We start from the raw sequence: 22,402 nt of genomic DNA on the forward strand, positions 1-22,402 counted from the left end.
GCTACGGCGGACCTCAGTGACACCCTCCCATTGTGTGTGTGTATGTGTGTGTGTGTATGTTTGTGTATGTTTATGTGTGTGCAATTGTCTGTGTGCGCGCGTTTGTGTGTGCATTTATTCATATGTGTGTCTGTGTGCGCGTTGGTGTGTGCATGTATTCCTATGTGCGTCCGTGTGTCCGTGTGTATGAGTGTGCATCTCTGTGTGTGTGTGTGTGTGTATGTGTGTGTGTGTGTGTGTGTGTGTGTGCGTGTGTGTGTGTGAGTGCGTGTGTGTGTATTCTATAGACCCAGACATGTAATGGTCCTGTTTCGGGTACAGTACACACCGTGCCCATGTTGCTGTACAAAGATATTTATAATTTATTATTTTTGAAAACATTCTTGATTTATTTTGAGCAAACGTTAACCGCCATTACTGGACGGCATCACAGTCGTTTCCTCCTTCACCACTTCTCCCGTTCTCTGAACCACCAATGGCAGGTAGCGCTTTGGAAGATAATTCTTTTGTTTAGAAAAGGGGGTATCTGATCAGGTGAGCTAAATAGTTGTACTGCATCACACAAATCTGGGAATCATATTCTAATGAATTATAATGCTACCCGTTATCATTCATTTCTGTTTCAAGGAAGCAAAACCTCAAATCGTCGATCGCAACATTTATTTTTACTTTGTTTTACTAGGGTAGACATATATTGTTACGGAGAAAGATATACGACCTGGTTCGCTGTGAAATTGTATTAATGTACAACTCGGAGCAAATTTTAGCAAGACTCAGTCCAGTGTCCTTTCGAATTTCTAGTAAAATATTCGGGTGAAACTGCAGTTATACCCCCAGAGGCCAATGGTTTCTTCCCGTAGGTGAAACGCTCGAATGCACATGACATCCCAGTGTAAACAAATACCTGTCCGGACGTTGACCTTTACAAGATGGCTGCCGCACAGTTGATAACGTCTTTAGTTGGCGAGAACGTGATCTTACAGACGGCTCTGGTCCTCTTACTGGTGTTCGTGGTGACTTCATGGTTCTTCAGCACACCTAAGAACCTTCCACCCGGTCCCAGAGGTTGGCCTGTCGCCGGTAATATCTTCTCTCTTGCGATGGTGAGCAAAAAAAAATACTTTAGCTAGCTTAAGATGCACTATGTAATATTAGGACAATACAAAAGTAGATTTCCCTACCATTTCTATACGTAGTAAGTTAAATCAACCCTATAGCATTGCAGGTCAATATTTAGGGACAGAAGTTTGAACATCATACGAAAAATGATCTTTTGGAATCTCTACACACCCATATCCTAGGTGTTCACTGTTCCACGAGATGTGTCTCTGAATCTTACCCAACAGTTGCTCAAGATTCCCGGCACCAAAGTTTTTAAAAGTTTTCTTCAATTTTGCCGCCATGCGGTAGTCTTGATCAGTATTGTATTGTCCAACTGAAAACATATACACACACAGACACACACACACATACACACACACAAACACACACACACACACACACACACAAACAAACACACACACATACACATGCACAAAGAGACACACACACACGCATACACAAACACACACGCACACACAATTACAATACACACACACGCACAAACACACACATGCACGCACACACACACGCACGCACACACACACACAAATTTAAACCACGAAACAAAGACTATACTTCTGAGCCACCGTATTTAACAGAACACCGGCTATATCTTTATCAAAAGGGCCACCGCTTTCTGACGATGACCGAATGGGCGAAGACGTACGGACCTGTCTACCGGATACAGCTGGGGAGGGAAACGATGATTGTGCTTTCCGGATATGACGTCATATACGAGGCTCTGGTAAAGAGAGGAGGAGATTTTTCAAGCAGACCAAATAATCCACTATTTAAGATCCTCAACCCGGAGAGGTTAGGTAAGAACCCGTATAAATACTTTACGCTGGGTATGTTTACTTTGGCATTTTGAACAATACAGAGCCAATAGGCCTGTCATGGACTAAACTACGCATGCGCAACGTGATGTATTGTGGCTTATATGTTCAAAGTGAAGGTACTTGAGACATAAACAAAACAAATCTCGACAGGCTTTAGACTTAAGCTTATCTCAGACAAATCTCTAGTTAGAATTTGCCTTTGCATTTTACCCACAGTGTATTTGGAGACACATAGTCAATTTTAATCGTGGACATGAGTAAGGTATTATTCAAAGGCGACGAGGTAGTTTTTGTTTTAATTACCACGACGTCTTATTAATTGTTATTGGGTCTTATTGAGACTCTTAAAGTAACAAAAATGACCTAAAGAAACGGCCACAAATTATGCAGCAGCTCCTATTATAATATGTTTTGTATCAAGTATATATGTAAATATGTCTATAAATTATGCAAAACTATAAATCTGTTATATATTTTGTTTGACCTCTTTCCTCATGGTATGCGGACCGATTTGATTTTTAATGAATAAACACCGGATAGAATGCGAACAATATAGCGTGCAATTTCACATGGACATCTAAAATATTATACAGGGTTTATACCGTTACGATGAATGAAAGAAAAATGATTCACTATTTGTATATTTTCAGGTATTATTACGGCCCCTTTCGGTACTCCATGGAAAGAGCACCGGAAATTTACCCTGATGTCGCTGAGAGAGTTCGGCTTCGGCAAGAGAAGTTTGGAGGGGAAGATTCTGGAGGAGTCAGTCGCTCTTCAAGCAGAGATAGAGAACATAGGATACAAACCGTTCGACATTAGCCGCATGGTCCAGAATGCCGTCACAAACGTGATCTGCTCTATTGTGTTCGGATGCAGGTAAGTTCGATATTAAAATAAGGGAAGACAATATATCTTTATATCGTTCAAATATATTTTAAGATTTATAAAATGCTGTGATGTACACTACTTGCTACAAGCTAAGGTACCAGTTCAACCATTTGTTTATTATCTCACTAGGTTCGAATATAACGATGACAAGTTCACACGCTTGATGGACGCCCTGGACCAAGGATTTGCCACCAATATTTTTGGCCAACTGGCCGTCTTTTTCCCCATCTTCCGACGTGTTCCAGGACTGGGACAGGGTGCACAAATTATAGTTGACGCAGTAGGTACCATTAAAGCCTATATAAGAGAAGAAATGGACTCACACAAGAAGACATTCGATTCCAATGACATACGGGACCTTATCGACTCGTACGTCAGGGAAACCAAATCTCGCGAGAACGACGACGAGACCACGTTTACTGACGAGTACACAGAAATAGTGCTGTTTGACTTATTCATCGCCGGGGCAGAAACCACCTCCACTACTCTGTACTGGGCGTTTCTGTACATGATTCTCAACCCGGACATCCAAGCAAAGGTACTTAATGATAAACAATTCTTCAGAACTAATAATAAACAAAGCCAAAAAACAAATTTATAGAAACAGGGGACGGTACTGACTTTCAGGCTTCTTTGATTCTCTACTGACGTCACGTTTCCAAACGGTCACGTGTTGGAATTGAAATTGTAATAACTCCCGAGGACGACTTAACTGCCAGTATTTCGCTTAGTGACTAAATCTGTTCTTAATTTTTTTCAACATTATTTTCTCTTTTCTTATGTTTTTTTATAGGTTCAGGTGGAGATCCACTCCGTGCTCGGACACGACAACCCGCCTTCCACCGCCCACCGTGCCCAGATGCCGTACACTGAGGCCGTCCTGACCGAGGTGGCTCGCATCGGCACCATCCTGCCGAATAGCGTCTTTCACGCCACGTCACGTGACATCAGTTTCCATGGATACCATATTCCTGAAGGCACCACGGTGCTGGTGAGACAATTTTCTGTTTTCGTTTACGCAAACAAAAACCACCCAAAAATCTTGTTTATGTCACAAAATCATGTTTATGTCACAGATTCTTTTTGTTATTGGGTTCCCAGGTCGGAGTTCAGTCCGACTTGAATTTAACCCGGGACTTTTCCGGGCCCAAAAATACACAGGGAGCCGCAAGATGTCCCACAGACCACGAAAGGGACATGCCCGAAAGTGCAATATAAAAAAGAAATTGAAAAAAAAATGTTTTGATCTGCCTGACCTGGCCCTCTTTTCTCAATTTGTATCGTAGTCTAAGAGGGAATGAGAAAAAAAAATCATGAGTTTCTCCTATTTTTACAGCCCAACTTGTGGTCCGTCCACTATGACCCGGAACATTTCCCGAACCCCGGAAAGTTCGACCCCGGCCGCTTCTTGGACGGTCAGGGCCGGTACCAGAGGGACGACCACGTCATGCCGTTTGGTATCGGTAAGATCACATTCTCATGCTTTGTCAGCCGCTCGTTTGTATTAAGCAACGACCGTGATTGTATAAGATTTTATCTCATACGGAATTGTATAAGATATATTTTTGTTGCTGCTCTAGCCCTAACCAAGCGTCGGAGAGCCAATCACGTTGTCGCTTATGATCAAGAGGTTATAGCCACAGGCTAGTTGGGCAGCCCTCTCCATTTGTGTTTAACAACCATATACCTATCAATAAACAAATAAATGTATCACCCGACAAATGATGCGCATCCGTCGAATTATGTTATTATTATAATTATAAGTATGTCGTTTTTTTTTGTTCTTATCCACTTTGGTAGTACAGTGTACTGACATATGTATGTATTTATTAATTTGTTTGCTTGTTTATCACGCATGGATAGGGGTGCAAAATTATCTTTGTATGTTGTTAAAATGTCAATCCTACAACATGTTGTAGGTCCACGTATGTGCCTGGGGAAGCAGCTGGCAGAGATGGAGCTCTTCTTGTTCTTCACTTCTCTGCTGCAGCACTTCACATTCAAACTGCCAGAGGGCGCTGCTGCACCTTCTACCACCGGAATCAACGGCGTAACCCATTCGCCTAAGAATTTCAAACTGGTGGCTGAACCACTGGCTTAGGGCGCTGCTTTGTGCTCCTGTAAAATGCTACCTTCTCCAAAAAAATAAATGTATTACTTATAGTTTACAACAAAATTTCGAGATATGGTAAGTCTAACGTTACATTTTTTTGGCGGGGCTGTTTGTGGAAACAAGAACGTAAAAATGAACACATATAATCTCAACGACTATTTTCTTTCCTTTTGGTACTGTTTAGTGTCTTTTTTATCATAGTTTTCGTTCCTGAAAGTTGCCCACCTGGGCCCCGATTTGGAAATGTGACACAAGCCAAAAAGACATAAACACGACAAGTTAGACCGATATAATATGCCCCCAACACAGATAGTCTGCAAGATAAACGTGGTTTGATTAGAAATGGACAATTTCTAACAATTCAGAAAAAAGGGGAATTAAGTTATTTTCTAATGAAAATGTTATGTTTCCGTTTACCTTGCAAAAAATCTACCAACCTTAGCCTTTTTCCACGAATGTACGCTCGCAAGTGGTATAATGTTTTCAAGCTGACAGGAAGGCAGATAGCGTTGACGGAATTCTAAGCAGACCTTCTGTATTTGAAATGTCTTTTTATCTCTTATGTTTTAATTTTTTGAATGGAAAGTATTATCTAGAACTAATCTGCAACTTTTATAAAGTAGTTCAAATATCATCGCTGTGGCATTTTGCATCGTTGAAAATTATATTAGTATTAGATTTTATGCAATTACAACTGGTATCTTTGGACAATATGTGTCATTATTCATATATGGTGAGATATATTCAAATATCCGATATATTATTCGTCATACAAATGCATCTGTCAGATGAGGGTTGATAATGATATGAATCGTTAAAGATTGGTTCTTAATAAAACATAACACGAAAGCATTAAAAGGAGCGTCAGACTGTTATTACTGCAAATAATAAAATAGGTAACTGTTCTTTTTTTTTAATTTTTTTTTTCAAACATTTTATTCTTCAGTCACAATGATACAGTCAACAATACAATCAAGATTGCAAGTAACCATGGTAACAAACAATAACAGAAATAGATTACGTCAAAATACATATACATATAACGAGCTACATATATTATAGTTCACAATATGTCCCCTGACATATTAGGTAAAATAGGTAACTGTTCTGGTGTTTATTACTATGTGCGTGGGCGTGTATTCAAGCGACCTGGACATAACATGGGCCTTGTTTTGTTTACACTTCGCCTGTGCCGCTAGACAAAATAATTTTATAACTATGCCCACAAACTTGAAAATTTTTGTTTTGTGTGGGCTTGCACAGGATCCGTGCAGAGAACCCTAGATTTGGCATCCTTGTCAACGCTTTCCAATAGATTTAGGTTCGAGAATCAAATTCTATTTCCCGCAAATTGAGCAACAAAGAACTGAAGTTAAACTGTAGGGGAATATTTGGGGCAGTCAATTTGTTGTTCTGCATGTTTGGATACTATTATTCTAGACAATATTGACGACTAACGACTTAACTCTCGGACCCTGTTACATTCTTGCTTAGATAAGATGCGTATCAGGATTTGTAAGTTGAGAGTGAGATATGTGCACTCTACAAACATTACATCATGTTGTCATGGAGGTACATCGGTTGATCGGTTGTAAGTCACGGACAACGTAACAGAAAAGCCAACAGCCGAGACACTTGAATAATGATGTGCCAAGCTAGTTTGGTAAAGAAAGCCATGCATGTCGCTTGAACAAACATGCTTTTCAACAAGAAAGGCTGTTCAAGATGGCGGCTCGGGCAGAATACTTCCTTGTCGCTGTTGTACTTTACGTGATCACACCCACAGGTATGGCGTTTTTGTCGTCTGTCTGATCTCAACGTGATTTTAAATATTCCAAATAGCCGTTAGTCAAGCAACTGGAAATTATTTTGGAAATGGTATATCCACAGTTACTTAGGTAACTGCCAGTTTGTCATGGGTCTGTAACATTCACCGACATTTCTGTACGGGCATGTGTGGTTGGATTTGTCATGAACAATATTGATTTTCCATCTAATATATGTCTTTTACATGTACTCTAAGATGTCAGTATAATAAACATAGTAAATGTTGCTTTAGATGTACCAGAAGAGGACCAAATTAATCTGTCACATTTCTTGTTCCAGGATAAATAATAATCTTGGTTTTAACTGTAACACAGTAATTGTTGAGAACAAAGGCTTCCCGAATTTGACATAATTTTTATACATACCATGCCTGAATACACATATATTACAAAAGCGTGCTTTAAATTTCCTATTCCAAGACAAATATAATGGCAAGAAACATTGCAAAACACCTTTGTTTGCCTTTTATAACTACCTTTGATTTTCATTTTCAGAGGCAAAGATGATATTAGCTTTCAGTTCAATTGCACGATACTTGTGTCCATAACTTTAAGTATTGATGAACAAGAATTGTGTGGAAATTTTTAGAGCTAAGGGTAAATTGTGTGATCGGTGCAAATAATACGCGATGTAACCTTAGAAGTCTTTCTTTAATCAACATGTTAATCACGGACAAGGTTTCTGTAGGACTAAGAGAGGCGAGCGATGATTAGCTCGGTGATAAGTACATTATTTACAGGTATTTACAAACGCTAGGTAGTTTGCTGATGGAAAAAAGTCATGTCAATTGTACAGAATTGGCATTCAACTATTAGGAAAGTCAAGATGTTTTTTATTTAGGAAGACTTCCTTGTCGCGGAGCTTATATATACATTTTGGTTCATTATAATGTATGCATAAGCAAATTATTTGTTCACGGTTTAACTCCTGGCCACTTCAAGTGAAAAAAAAACTCTTAGTAATTCATCCAACACAGTTACTATATATGTCGAGTATCATTAATCATGTAAAATTTCGACTAATATCGTGTGGCTGAAATAGCATGATCCAACGTTTCTCCGATGACGCCATTTTGACTTAACCGCTCAACTGGTATAGTCTGCTTGCAAATTATTTACCTCCTTATCACAGGCAATATTATGTCACTTAAAGTAATGCTATTATATTGGAAAAATATAGGATATAAGATAATTCTTTTACACAACCAGTATGCCCTGTTTACATTTCGATGCCTCTCGGATACCTACCCCAGAGCTTATAACTGACCTCCTCTCGCCGCTATATTAAGTCAATATAGGAGGACGTATGGATCAAGGAGGCCGTCTGAAAAAAAAGATAGTCACCCCCAGTGATGAACAGGGACATAGGGCTTAGTGGTCGGTAATAACTTACCGACGTTTGAAATTGTTTTCTTGTCGCAAATGCTCTGCCAGCACCGGCTGCACGAGGCAACGAGAAGCAGAAATCATTTTAGAAACTCTTTGAATGGTTTGTATAAGAGACATCAAAACTAAAATCCCTCTCCTATATTTGATATGTTATCCAGTGTGCGCTCAGCAAGGTATCCCATTGGCTCACCGGTTGCCCGGCGTATACCAACCCATTGGGGTACAGGATGACACAATCATCAAAGATGATCATGTGACAGCTTCATCCCAAGTAAACGGATCCGAGGCGTACAGGGGCCGCTTGAACGGTGATGGTGCATGGCAGCCGTCAGGACAAGGTACAAATGAGTTCCTGGCGGTGGATCTAATGTACAATCGTTACATCTTTGGCATCCAAACCCAGGGACAGGGAAATGGCTACGTGGAGACCTACAGAATCCTATACCAGGTGGACAACACAACAGATCTAGTTGGGAGCGCAAAGGTAAGAGATAGATTATGCACATAACGTTATAGGGTTATAGATGCACATCTTTGCCCAGAGCGTATAAAGAACGCTAAAAACAAATAACAAAATATACATCAAATCCCTCTATAAATTTCTGCTGTACTTTGGATATATTGAGACGGTAAGGAAAATGTACAGAGTAAAAAGTATATTAAGTTATCATAACAAACCACTACTAAAATGGAAGACATCCACATGCAGCTCTATTGCTTGTCATGGATTCTCTGGTGACATAAAAGTCTAGTCGCTAGGTGTTAGATCATTTGTAATGGTGACTAGGCGGTTTGGTAACCTTGGAATGTATTGTTTATTATCATAAAGATTATTAGGTAGATTGGATGATTTTTATAAAGACTAAAAAACTTAAAATCTGCTGGTCCGATGTGCTCCAACACACCTTTCCTTAGATCTTCAGCGGCAACAGTGATAACGAAACTATCGTCCAACAAAACTTCACCTCTTACATCTACGCCCGGTATATCCACGTCAACCCGCAAACTTTCTCTGGCGCTCCACGCCTGAGGATAGAGTTACTCGGAGTGGATGGTAAGTAGTAAGCACGACATTCACGAGAGTAGACGGTACTAAGTCGAATTGATTTTAGAAACAATGGTACTTTGCTGAACAATTAGGATATGGGTGGCCTGAGACTGACTCGTTGCATTATCCTTAGTCAAGAAATACTAGGTTCACTTTGCATCAACATGGTCTTCACCAAGCCTGCACAGGTGATAATGTTGTTTAAGGTGCAGACTGTTGTTACCATAATCTTGTAGGAAGGAAAATTTCTTATATAGATCATACTTCAGATTAATAGATTATGCATCTGACATAGAATTCATTTCCAATTTTCCAGAACTACCAACAACGATCTCCCCGGTAACGACTCCTGTCGTCACAACTCTTTCAACACCTTCTTCAACACAACCACAAAGTACCACAGAGGCTGAGACGTCATCTGGCGTGTACCAACCCATTGGGATACAGGATGACACAATCATCTCTGATGCTCTGATGACAGCTACATCCCAAGTAAGCGGATCCGAGGCGTACAGGGGCCGCTTGAACGGTGATGGTGCATGGCAGCCGTCAGGACAAGGTACTGAGTTCCTGGCGGTGGATCTAGAGTACAAACGTTACATCTTTGGCATCCAGACCCAGGGACAGGAAAATGGCTACGTGGAGACCTACAGGATCATATACCAGGTGGACAACACAACGGGTCTAGTTGGGTACTCGGAAGATGGTGGGAGCGCCAAGGTAGGGGCATACCTATGCAGATATAAGGTTATAGATATATGGTTATATATACATGTATGTATGTAAGGTTATAGAACATCTTTGCCCACAACTTGAAAAGAACACTATAAAAAGATTCTATAAAATAGAACTTAACAAAATATACCTTCTTGAGTTTCTGCTGTACAGATATCTTGAGTGAGACTATAGGTAAAATGTACAGAGTGAAAACTATAATTGGTTATCATAACAAACCACAACTACACTAGAAAACATCTGCACGCAGCTCAATTGCTAGTCGTGGATTCTGTAATGACGTAATCTTAGCCGAGTCGCTAGGTGTGAGCTCGTTTGTAATGTTGACTAGGCATTTTGGTAGCTCTGGGATGTATGGTTTGTTATCACAGAGACAATAAGGTACATTGGATGATTTTTATTTAGTATAAAACATCTAAAAAATCCAATGGTCTAATGTGCTACAACATTCCTGTCCTCAGATCTTTAGCGGCAACAGCGACAACGAAACTATCGTCCAACATAACTTCACCTCGTACATCTACGCCCGGTATATCCTCGTCATTCCGCAAACTTTCTCCGGCGCTCCACGACTGAGGATAGAGTTACTTGGAGTGGATGGTAAGTAGTAAACACGACAGTCGTGATAGTGACGATACTAAGAGGAATTGATTTTAGAAGATATTGGTACTTTGCGGAATAATTGTGATACAGGTGGCCTGAGGATGACCCGTCAAGAAATACAAGGTTCACTTTACATCCAGAATGGTACATGCTGCTTTCTCTGCATAGCACTCAGCATTCTGGAAAGATTATGGGGGTTAAACACACATCACTACCAGCGGACCAGCCCCCTGCTGTAGTGAAGTGTGCAAATGTGTGGTCCAAGGGCTACAGAAATGAAGATGGGTGCAGCCCCTACGCATCTGAAAGATGTAAGGGCAACTTTAACTTAACTATTTTTGCATCAAAATAGACTTCAACGAGCCTGCAGAGGTGATTATGTTGCTTATGGTGCCGAATGCAGTTATTAAACTCTTGTAGGAAGGATCATATGTTGTTTTCAAAGTATCATATTTCAGATGGATAAATAATGCATCTAAGATTTATTTGCAATCTTCTAGAACTACCAACAACAATCTCCCCGGTAACGACTCCTCTCGTCACCACTCTTTCAACACCCTCTTCAACACAACCACAAAGTACCACAGCGAAGTCATCTGGCGTGTACCAACCAATAGGTGTAGAAGACAACAGCATTATCACAATTGGTCAAATGACATCCTCATCTGAAGTAACCGGATCCGAGGCGTACAGGGGCCGCTTGAACGGTGATGGTGCATGGGAGCCGACAGGACAAGGTACAAATGAATTCCTGGCGGTGGATCTACAGCACAATCGTTACATCTTTGGCATCCAGACCCAGGGACAGGGAGATGGCTACGTGGAGACCTACAGGATCATATACCAGGTGGACAACACATCGGATCTAGTTCTGTACTCGGAAGATGGTGGGAACGCCAAGGTAAGAGCCTATAAATGCAAACATATGGTTATAGATATAGTGTTATATGCTCAACACCTAGTCTATAAAGAACACTAGAAAGGAAAACTTAACAAATTATACACCAAGGCTCTCTTTGACTTTTTACTGTACGTCATTAGGTCCGCAGATATGTTTATAAGACATACAATAAAGATACAGCCATTTATTATTATTCTCTTGTCACACACCGTCAGACGGCCAACTTAACTTCCCCCTGACTCTCTCCAGAAGTCTCTCACTTAACTCCTGCTCTCGTGGTTGACCCCCCTCTGGGCCTTTTATTCCACATACTTGTTTTTTTTTTACTCAACACACAGCATACGGACATCTTGTTTGAGGCGGTAAGTAAAATGTATAGAGTAAAAGCCATAATTAGTTAGCATAACACACCACAACTACACTGGAAGAAATTTTGCACGGAACTCAATTCCAAGTCGTAGATTCTGTACCTAAAATCTGATGGTCCGATGTGCTCCAACATTCCTGTCCTCAGATCTTCAGCGGCAACAGCGACAACGAAACTATTGTCCAACAAAACTTCACCTCGTACATCTACGCCCGGTATATCCTCGTCAACCCGCAAACGTGGTCCGGTGCTCCACGACTGAGGATAGAGTTACTTGGAGTGGATGGTAGGTAGTGTACACGGCATTCACGACAGATAAGATACTAAGAGGAATTGATTTTGGAAAAAAAACATTGGTACTTTGCCGAAGAATTAGAATATTTGTGGCCTGAGGGTGACCCACTACATTGTCTTTAGTAGAAATAAATACTTGGATTACTTTGCTACATGGTCTTCACCGATCCTGCAGTGCTAATAATGTTGCTTATGATACTGACTGCTATATGCGCTGTTATCATACTCTAGTAGGAAGGTTTAGATATTTTCTTATGTAGATATTACTTCAGATTAACAAATTTTGCATCTGATATGGAATTCATTTGCAATCTTCCAGAACTACCAACAACAATCTCCCCGATAACGACTGCACTCGTCACAACCCTTTCAACACCCTCTTCAACACAACCACAAAGTACCACAGAGGCTGCGGCGTCATCTGCCGTGTACCAACCCATTGGGGTACAGGACGCTACAATCATCCCAGATGCTCTCATGTCAGCTTCATCCCAAGTAAACGGATCCGAGGCGTACAGGGGCCGCTTGAACGGTGATGGTGCATGGCAGCCGTCAGAACAAGGTACAAATGAGTTCCTGGCGGTGAATCTACAGTACAAACGTTACATCTTTGGCATCCAGACCCAGGGACAGGGAGATGGCTACGTGGAGACCTACAGGATCATATACCAGGTGGACAACACAACGGGTCTAGTTGGGTACTCGGAAGATGGTGGGAGCGCCAAGGTAGGGGCATACATATGCAGATATAAGGTTATAGATATATGGTTATATGTACATGTATGTATGTAAGGTTATAGTCTTATAGAACATCTTTGCCCACAACTTGAAAAGAACACTATAAAAAGATTCTATAAAATAGAACTTAACAAAATATACCTTCTTGAGTTTCTGCTGTACAGATATCTTGAGTGAGACTATAGGTAAAATGTACAGAGTGAAAACTATAATTGGTTATCATAACAAACCACAACTACACTAGAAAACATCTGAACGCAGCTCAATTGCTAGTCGTGATTTCTGTAATGACATAATTTTAGCCGAGTCGATAGGTGTGAGCTCGTTTGTAATGTGGACTAGGCATTTTGGTAACTCTGGGATGTATGGTTTGTTATCACAGAGACTATAAGTTATCTTGGATGATTTTTATTTAGTATGAAATAACTAAAAAATCCAATGGTCTAATGTGCTGCAACATTCCTGTCCTTAGATCTTTAGCGGCAACAGCGACAACGAAACTATCGTCCAACATAACTTCACCTCGTACATCTACGCCCGGTATATCCTCGTAAACCCGCAAACTTTCTCCGGCGCCCCACGACTGAGGATAGAGTTACTTGGAGTGGATGGTAAGTAGTAAACACGACATTCGCGATAGTGAAGGTACTACTAAGAGAAAATTGATTTTAGAAAAAAATTACTTTGCTGAAGATTTAGGACACAGGTGGTCTGAGGATGACACGCTAAATTGTTCTTAGTCAAGAAATTCTAGGTTCACTTTGTATGCCGCTTTGTCTGCTTGGCACTAAGCATTTGGAAAAAATTATGAAGGTTAAACACACATCACTGCCAGCAGACCAGCCCCCTGCTGTAGTGAATTGCACAAATGTGTGGCCCAAGGGCTACAGAAATGGAGATGGGTGCAGCCCCTACGCATCTGAAAGATGTAAGGGCAACTTTAACTTAACTATTTTTGCATCAAAATAGACTTCAACGAGCCTGCAGAGGTGATTATGTTGCTTATGGTGCCGACTGCAGTTAATAAACTCTTGTAGGAAGGATCATATGTTGTTTTCAAAGGATCATATTTCAGATGGATAAATTATGCATCTGACATAAGATTTATTTACAATCTTCTAGAACTACCAACAACAATCTCCCCGGTAACGACTCCTCTCGTCACCACTCTTTCAACACCCTCTTCAACACAACCACAAAGTACCACAGCGAAGTCATCTGGCGTGTACCAACCAATAGGTGTAGAAGACAACAGCATTATCAGAAATGGTCAAATGACATCCTCATCTGAAGTAACCGGATCCGAGGCGTACAGGGGCCGCTTGAACGGTGATGGTGCATGGCAGCCGTCAGAACAAGGTACAAATGAGTTCCTGGCGGTGAATCTACAGTACAAACGTTACATCTTTGGCATCCAGACCCAGGGACAGGGAAGTGGCTACGTGGAGACCTACAGGATCATATACCAGGTGGACAACACAACGGGTCTAGTTGGGTACTCGGAAGATGGTGGGAGCGCCAAGGTAGGGGCATACATATGCAGATATAAGGTTATAGATATATGGTTATATGTACATGTATGTATGTAAGGTTATAGTCTTATAGAACATCTTTGCCCACAACTTGAAAAGAACACTATAAAAAGATTCTATAAAATAGAACTTAACAAAATATACCTTCTTGAGTTTCTGCTGTACAGATATCTTGAGTGAGACTATAGGTAAAATGTACAGAGTGAAAACTATAATTGGTTATCATAACAAACCACAACTACACTAGAAAACATCTGCACGCAGCTCAATTGCTAGTCGTGATTTCTGTAATGACATAATTTTAGCCAAGTCGCTAGGTGTGAGCTCGTTTGTAATGTTGACTAGGCATTTTGGTAGCTTTGGGACGTATGGTTTGTTATCACAGAGAAAATAAGCTATATTGGATGATTTTTATTTAGTATAAAATAACTAAAAAATCCAATGGTCTAATGTGCTACAACATTCCTGTCCTCAGATCTTTAGCGGCAACAGCGACAACGAAACTATCGTCCAACAAAACTTCACCTCGTACATCTACGCCCGGTATATCCTCGTCAACCCGCAAACTTTCTACGGCGCTCCACGACTAAGGATAGAGTTACTTGGAGTGGATGGTAAGTAGTAAACACGACATTCACGACAGTGACGATACCAAAACGAAATTTATATTAGAAAATAGTGGTACTTTGCGGGAAAATTTTGATACAGGTGGCCTGAGGATGATCTGCTACATAGTTGTTAGTCAAGAAACCATACGTTCACTTTGCGTTAAAAACTGCACATGCTACTTTCTCTGGGTTAAACACCGGACCAGCCAGCTGCTGTTGGGAATTGCGCAAATGTGTAGCCCAAAAGCTACAGGAATGGAGATGAGAGAAGCCCCTACACATCTGCACAGATGTACCGGCAACTTTAACTTAACTAGCTTTGCATCGACATGGTCTTTTTACCGAGCCTGCAGAGGTGATAATGCTGCTTTGTTGCCGACTGCTATTATCGTACTCTTGTAGGAAGGATTAGATTTTTTTTTCTTTTGAAGATCATACTTCAGATTAATAAATTATGCACCTAACAAAGAATCCATTTACTCTTTTCCAGAGCTACCAACAACAATCTCCCCGTTAAGAACTACACTAGTCACAACTCTTTCAACGTCGTCATCAACACAACAACAACGTACCACGGAGGCTGAGACGTCATCTGACGTGTACCAACCCATCGGGGTACAGGACGATACAATCATCCCAGATGATCTGATGACAGCTTCATCCCAAGTAACCGGATCCGAGGCGTACAGGGGCCGCTTGAACGGTGATGGTGCATGGCAGCCGTCAGGACAAGGTACAAATGAGTTCCTGGCTGTAAGTTTAATGTACAATCACTACATCTTTGGCATCCAGACCCAGGGACAGGGAGATGGCTACGTGGAGACCTACAGGATCATATACCAGGTGGACAACGGAACAGATCTAGTTCTGTACTCGGAAGATGGTGGTGATGCCAAGGTAAATCTTAAATTCAGAATTGAAAATTGTTTTAATGTCCTTGCATGTGTTTTCGATGAATTTGAAATACCTTATAGTCACATAGCCTTATGGTCACCTATAGCTTATTGTGCATTGTTGACAAACTTTTATAATAAATTACACTTATGCAGGACTTCCTAGATAACCATTTCAAACTAGCATGTAACCTCTACTTATAGAAATGAATTTAGCTTATAATCAATACAAGTTTGTTTTCCTTTCAGATTTTCACAGGCAACAGCGACAACAAAAATATTGTTCAACAAAACTTCACTAGCTACATCTATGCCAGGCATATTCTAGTGAACCCACAAACTTTTTCTGGAGCCCCAAGGTTACGGATAGAACTACTTGGAGTTGATGGTGAGTAGCGAAATAACGTTTGACTTATGCATAAAATCATTAAGATATAAATATGTCTTTACATAATTTACTCGTAAATTTGCTTGAATTAAGTTAGGAATATGTATTTCTAAAAGTGTTATTAGAATTGTCAACCAAAAAAATTACTATCCCAAGAGTGAGCTACATGTGCTACTTGAATTACCAATGCATTTCCATACAGAGTTACCTACAACAAGCACTCCTCCCATGTCCTGGACAAGTACACAGAGCGCCTCAACCTCAGCAGTTAGTCTGGCGTCACAGACCAAAACTGGAGGGCAAAATTCAAGCACCAGTACAACAGTACCAGGTAAAAATGTGTTTAAAATGTGACAGTGATAATTATTTTTAAAGATAAGAAATGCTAACCGTATACCAAACGTGTTATATGATTTTCTATTTGACAGTACGGTATCACGAAGCTTAAACGTACCCCCCCCCCATGTACAGCTACACAAACTGCAGCAAAAACAGCATCAACTCAGACGTCACAGGCTAGAGGTCTACATTCAAGCAGCAGTGCAACAGCAAATGGTAATTACACAATATTGTTATCTAAAAAGGAACTTCTAATTTGTTCGGAAAAATTACTAACAGTACACTAATTGTTTTCTCGTTGAACAACATATTCATAGACTATTCTACTTTTTTATATAACCAAGAAGCTAAAAATGTACAATTCCCCTTAGAGCTAGCTACAACAAGCTCTGTGACAACAGATTTGTCCTGGACAACTTCACAAAATGCAACAATATCAGCATCGAGTCAGACGTCACAGACTGGGACTGATGATCAACATCCAAGGAGCAGTACAACATCACAAGGTAATTACATAAATATTGCTCTTTGGGTCTTGAAAAAAAATCTGCAGTTCTTATTTGTCAAAAAATAAATGTTTCCTTGCGGAAGAAACAATTTATGTGATTTGTTTTTACTTGACAATATGATATCGAGAAGCTAAAACTTACTTAACAAGCTTTTGAAAAATAAAAATCTTCCTTTGGTTCGTCAAAAACTGAAAATGCTGGAACCAAATTCGCTGTCGAAGTTTCATTGTCATTTTAGTTTGTTAAACACGTATATTTCAGACAGATTCGACAAGTAATATACGTCCCGGTCCTGAACGTACGTTTTTCAGAGCTTTGCTCTAGGCTGCAAACATGGATGTACTCCGAATGTCTTTGTATTAGCAGTACGTAGTCTACTGACGCAACTACAGCAGAGGTTCATAGTCATTGGTATTTCAAGGGCACACTTTTCACGTCTTTTTTGCTCTCTGCAGGCAAATCGTCAAACGTAATAAATGTAGGAGCTGCAGCTGGGAGCGGATGTGTCGTGTTCCTTATATTGATATTGGTCGCGGTAATTCTATTTATGCGCAGGTAAGGATTCATCTTTTCGAAGCACATGCTATTTCTGCTGAACTTTAAATGTTCTCTATGATACATTTGCTATTATAATACATGTTTTGATGAGGTTTTGACGATTGACTGACTAAGGAGCTCTAAAGCTGAGTGTTAAAAGTCCTCTATCTTATTTGACAGACGAAGAAAGAAACGAGATCAAGCATCCTCAGTTGAAGAGACACCATCTAACTCGACCGGATATGTCAATGCGTCATTTGTAGCGATAGCAGGTAATTCAGAAGTAAACTTCTGCATATACCAGCTGAATATTGCTATTGTGCTATCTCTCATGTTATTAGTGATACGTTTACGTTGGCGGGATATTATTATAGTATAAATAGCAAGCGAATTACATAAAATGCTTTTGATTTAGATTTACATTTATTTACATAGTAAAACCACGAAGCTTAAATGTTATCGGGTACCAACACATTCCTGCAATTGCACTTCTCATAGAATACACAGTGTGTGTTTTTTTTCCAGAACAAACAAGGCACAGAGTGCAAGATGACGCTAATCCAGTACACGTTGCGGCCAGAGCTACGAATCGAATGGCAAATCATTTCATGAGATCACTCAATGAGAATGACAATGAGGTTTGTGCTCTGCTAACGGTAGACTATGTCAAGAATTTAAAAACCTTGAAGTAACTTTTTTTTTTCAAGTCACTTTTCTGACATTTAATTTTTTTTTTTGCATGGGCTGGGAAATGGTTGAAATAAGTTGTGTTTGTTGCAAACGATGCTTTTCAAGTTAAATTGTGTTCTACCTACTTATACCACAGCTTTTACAACACATTCCCCTGAGGATCATGGCAGTGAATAACAGGGAGCTGACCTGGAATGACATATCTCTTACCTCAAAGCTGCTTGGAGAAGGACACTTTGGAGAAGTACGGAAAGGAACAATCATCGTAAATGGGGAAAGGATTCCATCTGCCATCAAAATACTGAAAAGTATGCAAAACAATTCTCAAATGACGACTGTATAAGCCGTGGAATTACGCTTGATTAATCACAGTAGGTAATATAAGAGACAAAATCATCAACCTCACAGACATACGTGAGCGATTACAATATTAATCGTGTCGTTGATCATTTCCAAACCTCCCTTTAGGTGGTGCTGATGATGCTAGCAGGCAGGACTTTCAACAAGAGGTGGACATCATGCGTCATGTTGGGTATCATCCTAACATCGTCAACCTGCTGGGAGTCTGTATCTATCAGGGTGAGTCTAGATCATTACCAACAATTCTTTATCTTTAGCTTTATCAAGAAAGTAGGGCCACGGTTTTAGACGTATGTGTGAATAATTCTAGAAACCGTCTTTTAACCATTTAGTAACTAGTTCCATATTTCTATGGCTATCAGTCTATCTTGTTCACGGAGTTAAAAAATTCTCGCGAGAGTAGCTAGAACAAGGTCAAGACTCGCATGGATCTTCTGCCCTCCCCCCCATCCGCCCCCTCTCTCTGCCTCATTGCAGAGTAGGGGTAAATGGGACTTGGAAATGTATCCTCATGGTGGGTGGATTAATTTGTAGGAAGGGATGCAGGCTACGAATTCCACCTTTAAGATAAATTCATAACCACATTAAGTACAAACCAATGAGTGATATTACTCAAACATCTTGGATTCAGGTCAACAGTACATGGCCCTTGAAATGGCAGGAAATGGCGATCTACTGAAGTTTTTAAGGAAGTCTCGAGTGCTGGAAGCGGCAAGTTTAACTTACGTCAACCGGCCGAACTTCGGCGGCGGCCGCACGATGTCCACCCTTTCGCCTGTCCAGCTATTGCGTATTGCCTGTGACGTAGCAACTGGAATGGACCACCTGTCGTCTAAGCAGGTAATTCTGTCAGTTTGTGATATATCTGTTTTAAAGTTTGAATAAGAAAATAAAATCACAATTCATGGCAGGGCTTGGGAACAATTATTGCATTATTTTGGGTTGCCCAAGAGGTCGAGAAGAGATTCTTGTAGACTTGTGAAATATTGAAAAAATGACATTACCATATATTTCCATACTTCCTTTGTTTTAATTAAGGATTGGCAGACCGCACAAAAGCGATTTGATTTAAAAGTAGTGCACTTTATTTTATCTAACAAATGACATGCACCAAAATGCAGTTACTGACAAGCAACTGTAAACGTCTGACCGTCCGAAATAATATGAATTTGCTTGATCTTGATCAACATCTTTGTTGGCGTATCTTATTACCTGGATGTCTAATATTCATCGACGTAACAAATAAAATGTTCACAAAACAATTGAAAAAATATTGTTTTTATTCGTCAGGTGATCCACCGTGACCTGGCAGCCAGGAATGTTCTCCTCACAGACAGCCTGATCGCTAAAGTAGCCGACTTTGGACTGTCACGTGGGGAGGGCATCTATGAACAGACTTCAAAGGTAACGTTATTCCCAGTAACGGTAGCCATGTTAAATTTCCGGGGTCATCCGGGTTAATTGACTATGCAAAAGTATGTATTCTCTCTGAAAACCTGTATCGCAATGTAGATATACCATTTTCGGGTTTTAATTGCACCACTCAAAGGTGCAACGCTGCAGTCAATCAAACTTGAACTGTAAATGTCAACAAAAAATATGGACCTACTCAACTTATTTCCAACACTTGACATCACAGAAGCAGAGCATTGCTTATTCCCTTTCTAAGGTTGTATTTTCACGGTTACGGTTAATGTTAGTAATTACAGTTTGACTTTGATTCAGAAAAAGTTGAATGAACGATGTACTTGGAGTAACTTTCAGTCTTCCACATTACAGAAAGCGATCCCTTTCCGATCTACTGCACTGGAGGCACTGACTAGAAGGATCTACACAACAAAGAGTGACGTGTAAGTTTTAAACCATTCAGCGTTTTATGCAATCAAAACATGTATTCAATTCAATATTTCATTGCAATTATTAGTATTTGTATACTTTCTAGAGTCGATAATACTCAGTTGTTACTTTTTTTCCACAGATGGTCTTTCGGAATTCTACTCTGGGAGATTGTCACCATTGGTGAGAATAAGAACGCCATTCACTGCAACAAATTCAATTTCAACCATACATTAAGGAATGCTAATACATATTCTTATACGAAATAAGTGCTTAACGTTTTACGAATGCATAAAGTGAGCAATGATACCAACAACCCTTAAGATTGCATAGATCGCATTATACTTATGGGTTTCAACATAAGAGTTTCTCGTTTGGGTACACAGATAGCCATCGATGAGACAGTTAAACTGATTTAACTATAACAGATTAAAAGACCTTCTTTCATCCTTATTAGGAGGAACTCCTTACTGCGGAATGAAATCCAGAACAATCCTGGGTCGGCTGCGTGAAGGCTACAGGCTACCCAAACCCAGGAACTGTGAGGCAGACATGTATGTTTGTTCTTATGTTGTCGCTTATTTTACGTACATAGAAAACTTGCTTTTCGTTCATTGTACAACTCATCTTTCTGCCACATTTCTATCTTGACAGCTTTACATATTTTGAAATATAGAATAAATGATAAAATATAGCTATATTTTTTAACTAAATCTATTATCATTGCTCTGACGAAATCTACAAAAGTATTCTTTTCATATATTTTTTTAAAAATGTCGATTACACCACGTTTTACAACCGGTACAAATATATAAACAAATATCTTAATGTGCATATGTTTTCTAGGTACCAACTGATGCTGTTGTGCTGGAAAACACATCCGGAGGACAGGCCGTCGTTTACCGACCTGGCTGAACAGCTAGAGATCATGATTGAGGACAAACACGTAAGTATTCATTAGTAAGACATTAACGCTAGTTCACCTTTATCCGTATGGTAACCGATATGCGTTGCTTTTTAAAAAGAGGATGTTTAGGCACATCAAGTCGACATTTGGTAGTTTTAAATTGCAATATCCTAAAAATGTTGCAACTTGAAACTAACGTCCTTCGGTGTGATATCCCCAAATACCCTGTTTCAAAAAGTAACGGATATAGGTTACCCTACGGATAAAGGTGAAGTAGCGTTACATAAGGTTGGTAAAATACTTGGTCACTGAGTTCTTTATTAAGAGTTCTATAACTGGGCGATGCAGTCACAGTCCAGTGCACTGTAAACCAGTCAGTATAACCCTGAAGAAGATGAAAGATGGTCATCGGAACGTTGGCTCGTAATATATTTCATGGTTCCCTATAAAGAACTTTGTGACCAGGTTAGTATATAGGTTGATGTTTGATGTTTGATCTGGTGAATCAGGTATCTTCAATGCCTTTTTTAATAAAGGTCCCAGAATCAAAACCTTCTTTTATTCGTATTCGGCCAGAGACTATGTGGTTGAAACCCTCTCTCCCTTAAAGTAGTTTGTCAGTGCTATTATAACATCATCCTTATCACAGTCATAAAAAATGTCTAAACGATATAAAGCTCTTACATCTAGCTTATGTCATGAAATGTGCTAAAATTGATTGAGATTGAAATTGGAACTTATTTAAAATGGACGAGATTTGGAATACCTTTCGGTTAGTAAGGGAGTTTCCTAACCTTGTACACCTTTGGCAAAAAACTACACAACATATTGAAGACTTTAATACTTATTTTACACCTTCTTCCAGAGCTACATGAATGTTGACAAAGATGATGATTTCGAGTATGAGATGGTCGACTCCAGTGATAGTGACGTGGCCTGAATGGTGATTATGTATGTA

General features: G+C 39.9%; 3 protein-coding genes across 3 annotated transcripts in view; all 3 read left to right on the plus strand.

Moving 5' to 3' along the window:
- LOC118431531 overlaps positions 1-4,932 on the plus strand; it is a 9,960-nt gene extending 5,028 nt beyond the window's left edge. Inside the window, exons 8-14 of the mRNA XM_035842772.1 lie at positions 897-1,103; positions 1,727-1,919; positions 2,591-2,819; positions 2,961-3,369; positions 3,625-3,822; positions 4,168-4,354; positions 4,751-4,932. Coding sequence (XP_035698665.1) covers positions 897-1,103; positions 1,727-1,919; positions 2,591-2,819; positions 2,961-3,369; positions 3,625-3,822; positions 4,168-4,354; positions 4,751-4,932 — 1,605 coding nt within the window. The remainder of the gene's footprint in view (positions 1-896; positions 1,104-1,726; positions 1,920-2,590; positions 2,820-2,960; positions 3,370-3,624; positions 3,823-4,167; positions 4,355-4,750) is intronic.
- Positions 4,933-6,669: 1,737 nt separating this feature from the next.
- On the plus strand, positions 6,670-16,088 carry LOC118431532. Its single transcript, XM_035842773.1, has 11 exons — positions 6,670-6,730; positions 8,318-8,643; positions 9,075-9,213; positions 9,524-9,927; positions 10,404-10,542; positions 11,046-11,446; positions 11,961-12,099; positions 13,968-14,368; positions 14,853-14,991; positions 15,476-15,882; positions 16,083-16,088. Exons 1-11 carry the CDS (start codon positions 6,670-6,672, stop codon positions 16,086-16,088), a joined length of 2,562 nt encoding a protein of 853 aa, XP_035698666.1.
- A 1,751-nt stretch (positions 16,089-17,839) lies between these two features.
- Positions 17,840-21,188, plus strand: LOC118431533 (angiopoietin-1 receptor-like). Its single transcript, XM_035842774.1, has 9 exons — positions 17,840-17,923; positions 18,177-18,289; positions 18,478-18,649; positions 18,810-18,920; positions 19,333-19,541; positions 19,992-20,105; positions 20,481-20,551; positions 20,680-20,720; positions 20,995-21,188. The coding sequence occupies exons 2-9, from the start codon at positions 18,245-18,247 to the stop codon at positions 21,186-21,188; spliced, it is 957 nt and encodes a 318-aa protein (XP_035698667.1). The 5' UTR covers positions 17,840-17,923; positions 18,177-18,244.
- The last annotated feature ends 1,214 nt before the right edge of the window (positions 21,189-22,402 follow it).

The sequence above is a fragment of the Branchiostoma floridae genome, chromosome 15 (assembly GCF_000003815.2).
Source record: "Branchiostoma floridae strain S238N-H82 chromosome 15, Bfl_VNyyK, whole genome shotgun sequence".
Classification (NCBI taxonomy): domain Eukaryota; kingdom Metazoa; phylum Chordata; class Leptocardii; order Amphioxiformes; family Branchiostomatidae; genus Branchiostoma; species Branchiostoma floridae.

Excerpts from the sequence above, each read along its gene's own strand:
- LOC118431532 (XM_035842773.1), top strand. The coding sequence starts at position 6,670 with ATGGCGGCTCGGGCAGAATACTTCCTTGTCGCTGTTGTACTTTACGTG. Across the intron at positions 11,447-11,960 it reads AAGATGGTGGGAACGCCAAG|ATCTTCAGCGGCAACAGCGA; the intron begins GTAAGAGCCTAT and ends TCCTGTCCTCAG. Across the intron at positions 12,100-13,967 it reads AGAGTTACTTGGAGTGGATG|AACTACCAACAACAATCTCC; the intron begins GTAGGTAGTGTA and ends ACAATCTTCTAG.
- LOC118431533 (XM_035842774.1), top strand. The coding sequence starts at position 18,245 with ATGGCAAATCATTTCATGAGATCACTCAATGAGAATGACAATGAG. Across the intron at positions 18,921-19,332 it reads GGGAGTCTGTATCTATCAGG|GTCAACAGTACATGGCCCTT; the intron begins GTGAGTCTAGAT and ends TCTTGGATTCAG. Across the intron at positions 20,552-20,679 it reads TACACAACAAAGAGTGACGT|ATGGTCTTTCGGAATTCTAC; the intron begins GTAAGTTTTAAA and ends TTTTTTCCACAG.